The following is a 12,175-nucleotide window of genomic DNA, read 5'->3' as shown; positions in this document are numbered from 1 at the left end:
CTGCACATTTGGATAATGAAGCTCACACTAATTTTTAAGTTGATGAAATAGGACACTGCTTTGCTTCTAGTCTGAGGGAAGGCACCATAATGCTAGCTTGTGGCGATACTGATTCTTCTGTTTAGAATCTCTTGGGCTAAGTTTCTATTGGGGATATTTGAGGATCAATTCATCACCATTTGAAAACAGTTGCAGGAACACATGTATTTCCTGGGATGATGGAGTTCCCAATCTCATGATGTTGGACCCACTTACAAAGGGGCTCACAGAATTGTTCCTTCATTTGGAGGATTCCACACTACTTCATTACATCTCTGTCAGAAGAAGCTCCTTCTGCGCTTTAAAACAAAACTGGCCTCTGAGTGGCAGGAGGGACAAGCCTGTAGAAGCAGAATGTATCCAAGAATTTGACTCTTCCCACTCTGTGCTCTTAGACCTGACACACATGATCTAAGTTTTTGGACAGCCTGGGAAGGAAGAGGTGGTGAGAGGAGACAACAGAAGAGAAAGGGCCAGAAACTGTGCTTCACCATGAAGTCTGTTTTCTCTCCCTTTAGGATATATGTGCAGGGATGGAAAATACTAACTTAAAGCTGCTCTGATTTTGCTGCCTGCCTCTTTCTGAGCCAGTGTAGGTGACAGCAGCTAGTCTCCTCTGCAGAACCCCTGAAGTCCCCCTGCAGACCCCTCTGCATGCCCCCTGCAGTCCCCATGCTGCCCACTGCTTTTATCCCACCATTTGCAGCCTTTTGTCGACTGAGTTCTTTATCGTTGTTTGATAACCTTTGTCTTCTTTTTTATTTCACATGTGTGTTAGGGGTGTCTTAACTTCTTATACCTTCTTTTTGTTCTGTATGCATGAGTAACTTCCTACTGCTTCACTTGAAGTTCACATGCCCTATCCCCAGGTGAATGACCATTCCCATTTAGTTGCTTTGCAAATTGTTTATTCCTTTCTTCTTTTACTGTCTTCCACTCGGTTAAGTGACTCTTCTCTGGTAGTGTATTTTCATTTGTTTTAAAATGTAGCTGTAATGAGGATTTTACAAAAAGATTAATTTTAATTTTACATGTGCTCCTCAAATACCCTACATACATGGGTCTTTTTACTACATGCATGTGTATGTAATATGTGTGTGCTTAGTACCCAGAGGCCAGAAATGGATGCTGGATCCTCTCAAGCTGAAATTACAGATACTTGTTAGCTGCTGTTTGGGTGCTAGAAATCAAACTCCATGACTCTTAACCACTGAGCCACCATCTCGCCAGCTCCCTATAATGAGGTTTTACTTTGAGTTTAGCAGGAGGCTCATAAAAACAATTCTACAGTTTAGATTATTTTTAACCAATAACTAGGATCACAAATTTTTATAAGTAACTGATATTACAATTCATGCCTGTGGTAACACATCTCTCCTTGCTAACGCTATTGCTATTACGACTATCACTAGGACTATTACTATTTTGCAGAGCTAGAAGTGGAATCTGGGACCTTGCAAATGTTAGCAGTCTTACTCTGAGGTCTACCTGTGTTCCTGTTGCTATATTTTCTAATCATTTAATCTTTTGTTTGTCACATAAAAGATATAAGCAGTTCAATGTGATGCCCAATCTTCTGAGTCATTATGCCACAGTTGGGAAGAGGGAACATAAACGGAGGAATTGCTTCTATTAGACTATCATATGCATGTGTCCCTGGGCATTTTCTTGACTGCTCCTTGGTGTAGGAGGGTCCAGCTCACTGTAGGCGGTTCTATCCCTAGGCCTGGGGAGCTGGCTCTATGAGAAAGGGAGCTGAGCCTAAAAGTAGGTAATGTTCTTTCCTAGCTTTAGCTTAAAGTTCCTGCCCCGCAGGAATTCCTACCTGGCTTCTCTCAAGGGTGGACTTGTCACTTGTAAGATGAAATAAACCCTTCCCTCTCCAAGTTGCTTTTGGCCATGGTGTTTATCAAAGCAACATAAAACCAAGCTAGAACACTTACATAGCATCATTAATCTTCTAGAGGATTCTGAACCAGCCTTGATGTTCTCCTGTGTGCTTTTATACCATCAACAATTTTCATGTAACTCTTTGGTATCTTTTTGTCCTGAAGATGTCACTGTAACTTATTTTCTAAGACAAGTCTGGTGGTGATGAATTCTATCTGCTTTTGTTTGGGACACTCTTGATACCTCTTTCTAAATGCTGCTTCTACTGGATCCAGTATTCTTGGTCAACAGTTTGTTCCTTCAGAACGTTGGCTATATACATTCACTCTCTCCCGGCTTGTAAGGTTTCCACTGCTCAGCACAATGGACTCTTGTGTCAATTACCGCTCTTCTGTTGGTGTACTCTCCAGTTCTTTTTTTGTCTGACCCTTGACAGTTTGATACATCTAACTAAAAGGACGTAGTTATCTTACTTTGGGTTTCCTTTCAAAAGGGAAGCAAATTGGGTATCCAAATAGGATATGGAATTTTATGCTTTTATTCTAATTTGTAAATAATATTAAGCAAACACACAAATACATATATATGTATGTATATATAGATTATATATATGCCGTAATGTAAAAAGAATGGCATTAAATCAGCATAAATCTGTTAATATAATTCCATTGAAACCCTTTTAATTTATAGAATTTAAGGATGAGAATTAAAGAGGGGGATTGTTAAAGTAACCAGGCTCATGCCTGGTTAATGTGGCAATCTTTGAAACAAATGTCTTTACTTCCTCAAAGCTGTTATGCATTTGACAACTATTTCAGTTAAGACATGGTTCCTCTGCCTGGAACGTTGGTCTCTTCTCGCATCCTTGACAGGTTTGCTTGTTTCCATCTCTTAAATCTTCAGTGGCATCATGTCTGAAGGAGGTCACCTGCCATTTTGTCATGTGAACCTGGTTTATGTATCAAACCCAAGGCTCTCAGCACCTGAGTTTGATTGTTGCTGCATTTTTTTCTTTCTCGTTTTTGTTTTCCAAGGAGAATATTCTTCACAAAGGTAGAAATTACAATTCTCTTGCAGAGTCAATCCATACATCAATAACACATGGAGGGCTAAAGCCTCAGTGCTTGCTCGAGTTAGCAAGAATGGCAGAAATAAAGAAGGCTGCATCTATTTCCCAGGACAAATGGCTAAACTGGTGTCTATTTAACATATCAAAGTAGGCCTGGCTGCCAGCTTCTTCCAGCATTCCTTGGTCCATAGCTGTTACAGAGTTTAGCTGGTGTATCCCACCTGGGCTGGGCTGCTATTTGCCAGGGCAGTTCTCCATATAGTCCAGCCATTTTGGCTATGCCGGTCCTTTTACCCTGGGCCACCTGTCGTGGTAGGTCTCTGGCTCCTCTCTTGCTCTCCCTCCCTCTCTCCTCTCTTGGTCTGGTTTAGTCTGCTGGCCATGTTCAGCTTACACTCTTCCCTCCACCTGCATCCTTCCTTGTATCTACAATAAAAATATTCTCCATACTTCAGGAGGGGTCGTGTCCTCCTCCTTTCTATTTCTATTTCTTTTCTTTCATTCACTATTGTCTTTGTAAACTTAATTTTCTATGTTGGAAACTTTCCTTAAGAGTTGTGGATTAGCTTCTGAAACAGGGTTCCAGCTTAAGGTCAACATTTGAGATCAGGAAACTCATTTCTGTTAAAGGACCGATAGTTGAAATTTAGACTTTTAAACAAAACATTAACCCTTTAAATTGTACTTTGCATCCAGCCTTGAGTTTGGACAGGTGATAGCTGTACTTGGCCAACGGATCATTGTCTTGCAAACTGTGGGTGTGTAATTCTAGGGCCATTGTCTAACTGCCAAGAGGAGGGTAGACTCTGTCAATAAGAAGCAAACATTACACACAAAGACTTGCCCAATAACTCCAGGTACTCATCGCCCAGCTGAGCCAGTGAATTCTCCTTTGTGAAAATTGCCCAGTTTTCCTAATGGAGCAGGTATGGTGGTAGTTTCTACGTTACGATACTTTCCCTTCAAATAACCCTGTCACTGCAGAAAGGCTGGAAAATAAAGACAGAGATCAGGCATGAAAACGTGCACTTAATGGAAGAGAATATTTTATTTTCCAGTTTTAAAATAATGCATATGCAGTCTCTTAACACGTCATTTCAAGCATTCAGGTTTTAAAGCTGACCGTTGAGGTGTAGACGCTTTTCCATGCTGTGTGATTTTTTTTTCCTTTGAGTCTCAAAACAATATTTGCTGGCTTTAGAAAGCTAGGGAATGTAATTAGGAGTGGAAAAGTAGAAAAAGAAAATCCTCAAATAGCTTTACCACCCAGAGGCAAGAGTTTTTTACACTTTAAAACTGTCGCACAATTTCCAAAATTTTACCTCATGCAGCACTGCCATGGGCCTTAAACTTTAACTTGCTAGCTTTATATATATATATATATATATTTTAGAAGCAATATTTATTTAAGTATTTTGGTTTTAAGGAGGTTGCATTGAATCTCTTTTCTGAAAAAAAGTTTGTTAAATACAGAAGGATATTCAGTTACATAAAAAGAGAAGTTACAATTTAGGCTTTTAATTCTCATAAGCACACATTGTTGCATCAGTGCCACATTAAAGGCTAGCTTATGTTATTAAGTAACTTGTAAAATTCTATTTTTGATAGCTGTGTTTGCCCTGCTGGTGATAAGAGAGCACAGATCTTTCACCTCTGTGGTTTGAATTTTGATACCACTGGAAAAACACAGAAAGACAAATCCTTCAAGTCAGAAGGTAATCAACATCTTCGTTTTGTTCAGAGATTTTTTTTTAAACCGAGACTCTCTTTTATTTTCTATTAGTCATCGACATCCCTGAATCATAGAGCCCGTGGCTTTGTGGACTCTCCCACCTAAACAGCCCCGTTGGCTGCCCACCAGTAAACTGAGGTGATTCAGATCACAGATCAAGGCTAGCAATGTGGGGACGGACCTTACTGACCTTACGGGAAATTAACGTCTCCAGGAATCAGGAAACTTAAGGTCTTGCATGTGATAAGGAGCAGGTGAGACTGCAGAGCTTCTGATTGTGTCGCGTTCCACATTTTGAGGCCAATGCAGGACACATTTGCCAATGCAAAACCACTTAATTATGTATGTATTTTAAAACACAATAAAGTGTATTATATGTATATATATGTATATGTTTGTATGTGTATATATGTACATATATACACACACACACAGACAATCACTTTAGTTAGAACACTTAGCTCTAAGCACCCAGTTTTTGGAATACTGTCCTTCCATCTCATTAGAGACATCAGATCCAATAATCATTCTGCTAGCAAATATTACTGAAGTAGTGCTGTGATGTTTGAATGTCTCCCTCTCTCTCTAAAATGCCCCATGGCTTGTCTTCTGTCCTCTCATGAGGTGGCTAGTGTCTGAATGAGCTCAACGGAGAGAAGCCGAATCAAGGAAAGGGTGGCCAGGAGAGGGTCTGTGATCTTACAGAGGCTCCCAATAGCTTCAGTACCTCAGTTCCCTGTGCCACAGTTACTCAAGCATAACCTCCTCCCTGCTCTCTTTTTTTTTTTATTCATCCTGCTGCTTCAAGGCAAAGTAAGACCTTGCAGTTAACAGAGCAAAGAATAAACAGGGAAATACAGAAGAAATTCTCTTCCACCCTGATGTGTATAGGAAAGAGACTGAGAGCTGAACTTACAGAACTGTACTTGATAGAAATCTTAGCATTTCGACAAGAAACCCCATGTTTTTACTTGAATGTTCCTAAAACATCATAAGGCTTACCTACCCTAAATTCTATCTTGCACGCGGTGTGCCCGCATAGAGAATAAGGTTAAGCTGTCACTCTATGCTGTAGGATTTTCCCCTTGCGTTTTGTTTGTTGAAGTCAATGGCTATGAGAATTCATTTAATCATTTCCTTACTTTCTTCTACCTAGGTTTGTGATAGCAAGGCACTCATTGCTGTTCTAGACAGATTTTTACACACTTCTAGCCTAGGTAGACTCCCCTAATGTGCCTAAAACTGACCATTAGGTCTTAAAAGGTTAAAATATCTTTTCACGGTCACTTCCCCTGAACAAATGTTTCAGGCCTAACGAAATCCAAAAATGAAAAGAATTGATAAAGTCACTTTCTTTTTTTTAACAATATTTATGGAAGAATTTGACCAAAATATTTATAAAATTTAGAGAATTGACTAAAAGAGAAAAGAAAAAACATCTCATTTTAAAAAGAAAGACTACCTTTACAACAAATTGTTCCTGTCAACACATGAAAAAGAAATTTCATTAAATACATTTCTTCTGTAGACTGAGTTTTTTTACAATTTTCTGTGATTACTTTAGTGTGGTGGAAAGATACATAAATATTTAAATTATTCATTAATTTTAGAGATTAAAAATATTTACACTTCGCTAATTCAAAATAACTCAGCTTTTAGTGGAGCAAATATCTCAGTGTCTCCTTTGACTTAATGAAACTTTAAAAAGTCACTACAGAATAATAAAAATGCATGAAATATTCAAAAAGCCTGAATAGCACTTGTTATTGGGATAAAAATATAATACTTGAGGCATTGTATTGTGTATAATAATGCATTCATGATTTATAGCATTAGTATAAGAACATCTAGGGCATTTCCAATAATCCAACTCTAGGATGTGGCACATTCTGTCATTACTCACATGTGACGTTTGTATTTCAAACAGTAGGGAGATTTGAATTTATTGGAAAAGTATGTAGGTGGAAACCAATGGCTGTTGGATTCAAACACATTGTCGTTCTACCAAAGGGCATGTCATGTATTCTAGTGGGGTAGTTTTGATGATTCTATTACTAGACTGCTCTTTAATGCACCATATACTCCCTAAAGGCATTGTCACAATGGCAAGAGTCATATGCAAATAATTCCTAACATTAGGTCTTTTTGTGATCCTTGTATTTTTGCTTTTCAAACGTTCAACATGGACAGACGTTATTGTTGTATCCCCTAGATTGGACAAAGTGGAATAGATAGGCTAAAAAGAAAAGTTACCGTCTTTATCTGCAGGGACCTCTCTGGAAGTCCAGGTGATTATTCCTGAAGTTTGTTCTCCACTGATTCCTAAACCATTAGCTAAGGTCACCTTCCCTAAGAACTGGAGATTCTAACCATCTTTTTGTATTCTAAAAATGTTTTCTTTGAAATGGTCATAGCCTCCCTGACTGTGGTTAGTGGTTCTATTTTCAAGCAAAACATTAAGGTCTAGTGGATAATCCAGGTAGAAAGAATCTGGGTTACCTTGAGAGCGGAATGAAATATGCTATTCCTTCTTTTCTGTGAAAGACATATGTATGGGAGTTATACCAGGGGTGCTGGCTTTCTGCACCAAGGGACATCAGTGTTTCCAGGACTCTGGATTTAGTGTTGAGTCTCAGCAGACGTCACAACAAGTTCCTACCTGGACCAAGCTATATCCTGTGCGCTGGACCAGTGCGCGGAGTGCTGCTTCCTTCTGGGTGCCGCTCAATCCATCCCCGGATTTGTGATTTGATTCCATTGAGAGTGATTATCAGCAAAAAATCAGGTTAATTAGGGTTGCTCACTGAAACCAAATTTAAGATAAATTAAGTAAATTACTATAGCCAAGTCTACATTGCCCTTCTTGTGAAGGGCAAATTTAGGATAGGTCTATACAAGAATCATTAAGGTTAGAGCTGCCAACTGCCACATTCAAACAAGACTGGCCAACAGTTTTTTTTTAAATCATGTTTGTATAATTATATATAATTTTTAAATGTTCAACCTTTTAAATGAAAACTGAATTTATCCGTTCTCTAATTAAAACATACTCCACTCATTCTCAGTGCCTTTAGATGTCACTAGTCACTAAAATACACAAACAAATTAGTTCATGTCAGTTTAAAAAGATGTGAAGGGATATGGCTTCGCAGGTAACACTGCTGGGTGTTCAAGACCTAAAGACCTGAGTTTGAATTTCCAGCACCACCTACAAAGCTTGTAACCCTAGCTCCATGGTGGCATCCCTGGAGCTTGCTTGCCACCAGCCTGGCTCTGGGGTCAGCAGAAGACCTCCTTTCTAAGAAGTGAGGCAGAGAGTGATAGAGCAGGGTGCCTGATGTGTTCCGCATGTCTTCAAGTGTACACTTGCTCATCATATACCTGTGCATGTAATACACACACACACACACACACACACACACACACACACACACACACACAGAGAGAGAGAGAGAGAGAGAGAGAGATTGGGAGGGCAGAAGAAGAGAGGAGAGGAAAGGAAGGGAGGGGAGGAGAAGAGAGGGGGGAGAGAGGGGGGAGGGAATGGTGCTTTATCTGTATAGATTCACAAAGAAGGAACTATCACTAAATCAAATATCCTGAGGTAAGAAGTAAAAATTGTGAGCTTGAGTCTCATCATCTATTCTGTGTTTCATGAGAGATTCTTGTCTGTCCCACAGTCAAACAAGACTGGTTAAAAGATTTTAAAAAATCATTTGTGCACACACACACGCACACACACACACACACGCACACACACACACACGCACGCACACACACACACACGCACGCACACACTTCTCACATTTTTATATAATACAGTCACATATATAAAAATTTAGAACAAAGATTTCAGTGTTTACAGTTAGAAAAGTTTTTTTTATTTTCAAGTATTTAAATTAATCAATGTGTGTGTGTGTGAGTGTGTGTGTGCCTGTTCACTAACCTTATCAGATCCCCCATGTTATGTAAATGTCACTAAATTTACTAAATATCGTTAAAGTTATTGTTGAATCAGAAAGCTCTCAGACTCTCCCATTGTGCCTAGCTCATCCTGAAGGACCAGGACGGACATGGGGGATACAATAAGGTTATTTCTATATACCTTAATAGCTTTGACAGGCTGGAGAGATGGCTCAGCGGTTAAGACTGCTCTTCTAGATGTCCTGAGTTCAATTCCAAGCAGCCACATGGTGGCTCACAACCATCTGTAATGCCCTCTTCTGGTGTGTCTGAAGAGAGCTACTCTTAAAAAAAAATAGCTTCGGTGGCAAATTCTACAGTCTGTTGGCTAAGAGAGTTTGTTTTTTGCTAGACTTCATTTCCATCAAAAAGGTAACAGTTCATGGTTACATGATGAGTTCATATTTTGCAAAACCTGCCTTGAGTTTGGGTTAATAATTAGTAGAGGTTATTAAGGAAATTTTGACATCAGAAAGGCCTCCCTGCTCCACTGGACTACACTGGGAAGTTCTGAGAAGTCCTTCACAATATCTAAATCTCAAACCGTTGCAATCAGTACATTAGAGTGAAACTCACAATTTGCAACCGAAGACACTTCAGGGATTGGGTGTGTTTTCTAGTGGCAGAACATTTGAGTAACAAGTTGGAAATCCTACGTTTAGACACCAGAACTCCAAAACAAAAGCCAACCCAACCCAAAATAAAACAAAACAAAACAAATGAAAAAGGCAAAAGAATAAAAGAGTTGGGGAAATTTGTAGAAGAAGGAGAGGTTGGCTTATGGGAGTGCTGATTTTCACAGATAGACTGAATGGCTGGCAGACAGATAGCCAAGTCTGAATTTCACGGGAGAGTTCCAGCCAAGACACTGGCTTGGAGCTGAGGTATGACAGATGTTTAGTCTTGAGACTGGATGAGCTCATGTAAAGATTAGGAAGAGGGTGTGTATCTAAGGCAGATCTCAAGATAACTCCAACTTCTAGAAGCCAAGAGATAAGGGAGATCCAGCAAAGGAGATCTAGATCAAATACTATAAGAGAACCAGGATGCTGAAGTGGTTGAGAAGCAAGTAAAGAGGTCTGGGAATGGGGAGGTCAGCTGCCCAAGGCCCTCTAATTAGGCAGAGGCCTGAGCAGGAACACAGATATGGGAAAAGCCTTCTTGTTCTCGTTTTGCCTTTCACTGTTGTCTCCAGCAGTCTCCTCAACACTGTGTCACTTGCAGCAATGATATCCCATGTCACTCCGGGGCTTAGGAGAGCAATATACTGGGGCAGCATTGGGAAAGCTCCTGGGTTGTGCTGTAGAGTAGTATTAGGCATAGGATCATAGCAGTAGTCAGTGGAGGCAGGCAAGGCAAGGCAAGGCAAGGCAAGACAGTCACCAAGCATCTCTACTTTCAATTCCCAGGTTCTGCTATGAGAAGTTGGGTTCCTGGAACAGCTGTGTTTGTCAGCGCAGATAAAGAGTGAGATAAAAATAGGAGTTGTTGGAAGAGGGTCGTGGCAGAATCGGAGGGAAGATTGTATTTGCATGTCCACTCTGAACATCAGGCTTTTTGTTTGTGAACTGTAGTCAAACAGGCTGTGGACACAGTGTCTACAGTGAAGACGAATGAGAAAACACTTCATATGTATTTTGTCGAGGTCTAGCACATGTGATTCAATGCGATTTAGTATTTCTGCTAATAAGTCATAATGGCGGATATCTGTGAGATACAGGGGCGACAGAATAAATCCAGAAAGGCCTTGTCTTAGTTTATGTACAAAGTTGCTGTAATAAACACCATGACCAAAAAGCAATTTAGGAAACAAAAGTGTTTAACTTACAGGTTATAGATTATCCTTTAGGGAGATCAGGGGAGGAACTCCAACAGAAACAATGGAAGACTGCAGTTTCCTGGTTTGTTCACTGAATTCTGCTTAGGTAGCTGTTCTATACAGCACATGTCTACTTGCTTAGTAATGGTACTGCCCGTAGTGGACTGGCCCCTCATATCAATTAACAATAAGAAAGTGCTTCACACACGTGCCTACAGGGCAGTTTGATAGAGGCAGTTCTTCAAAGAAGGTTCCCTCTTCCCAGGTTAAATGGTTACATCAAACTACAATAAAAGCTAGCCGGGACAGACTCCCGGACAGTATTCATTTGGACATTTTGATATAAAAATGTCCTGGATCTTCACTAGCACTGCCTAGCTACCATTTAGCAGTCTCGGGTCAATGTCTCCATATTCCCTATGGCTATATTTTCCTTAGCAATGAAACTCTTATCTCGACTGTATATGACACAGAATATAAGTACATAAAAATGGACTCTGAGACAAGTGAGAAGGCCATATCTGTTACCCAAGTCTATTTGGGAGGCTGCAGCAGGGGAATCATGAGTTCAAGGCTAGCTCGGACTACATAAGGAGATCCCCTGTTCAAAGAAAAAGAAAGCATTCGCATGTATTCTACTTCCATACCAGTAGAAGCTCTTTGAACCTCTATGTGTTTATATATATGAAATGGATAATAGTTTATCTTATTTCTTAGTTAAGATAATCATTAGACACTCAAAATAGTCCCTGGCATTTAACATGTGCTCAGCATTGGCTATTATATCTCTACATAATTCCATGTGGTAGATAAAGTCCCATGTCACCAGTATGACACATCCTCCTCAGTCCCACATCCTGGTTTTCCTTTGCTCATCCTTCACACACCGCTTCTCTTAGCACCCATATACTTCCTTAGATCTCCAGGCTCACCGCTTACACTTCCCCTTCCTGTGTCTTCCAACGTCACTGTTTGGTCTCATTGATTCCACTTAGATTTGTTTGAAGCCTGTTTGCTCTATGATGCTTTCTTTGACAGCCTCCCTGGGTACCATTAAATGCCATCTCCTTGGTGTTCTCAGGAAAGCCTGGACAGCTCTGCATTGCCCCACACAGTGTTGCAATGTTCCCCTGACTCTCATTCTCACTGAACTGTAAGCATGAGGCATGGAAGGGCTGTCTTCTACTTGTCATTTGTGCTTGATGTTATGCCAAGTGGTCAGCAAACACATGAGGAATGAACAGAAGACTTAGGGCCAACAACTTTATAGATTATAGTGACTTGTAGTTGATCAGAAGTAAAAAACAAAAAAGACATATAAATTAAATGTCCTTGTATTCATTATTTCTAATTATTCCCAATAACTTTCTGTAGTTCCACCCTAGAATAAACTTAAGGTTGAGTTTTGATGTTTTCTGCACATGCCATATCATGAGAGAGACAAGAGCATATGTTTCTCAATGACAAAGTGATTAAAACTGAGCTTATATGGACATGATTTCTTTTCTACGCATTTATGATTTTTACATCTGTAATACCCATTTCCATTTGATTCAGCAGGACCTAGAAACTGTTCTTCAAGATCTCTGCTTCCCTTGAAGTTGAGGAAAGATTGGAATGGCCTTTTTTATCACCTCTCTGGTCTACCAGAGTTCACTGCTGG

The 12,175-nt window shown here is 39.9% G+C and overlaps 1 protein-coding gene across 5 annotated transcripts in view; it reads right to left on the bottom strand.

Moving 5' to 3' along the window:
* Positions 1 to 12,175, bottom strand: part of A1cf (APOBEC1 complementation factor) — a 93,117-nt gene that overhangs the window by 59,142 nt on the left and 21,800 nt on the right. For 2 of the 5 annotated variants that reach the window (XM_087603125.1, NM_133400.1), the window contains 1 exon segment: positions 7,390 to 7,533. The exons of 2 other annotated variants lie outside the window; for them this stretch is intronic. In XM_087603125.1, coding sequence (XP_087459251.1) covers positions 7,390 to 7,488 — 99 coding nt within the window. In that variant the 5' untranslated portion in view covers positions 7,489 to 7,533. 5 annotated transcript variants of the gene reach the window in all.

Source organism: Rattus norvegicus, chromosome 1 (genome assembly GCF_021556685.1).
Source record: "Rattus norvegicus strain SHRSP/BbbUtx chromosome 1, alternate assembly SHRSP_T2T, whole genome shotgun sequence".
Taxonomy (NCBI): domain Eukaryota; kingdom Metazoa; phylum Chordata; class Mammalia; order Rodentia; family Muridae; genus Rattus; species Rattus norvegicus.
The sequence above is the reverse complement of the archived record's forward strand: the minus strand, read 5'-3'. Positions and strand labels throughout refer to the sequence as shown.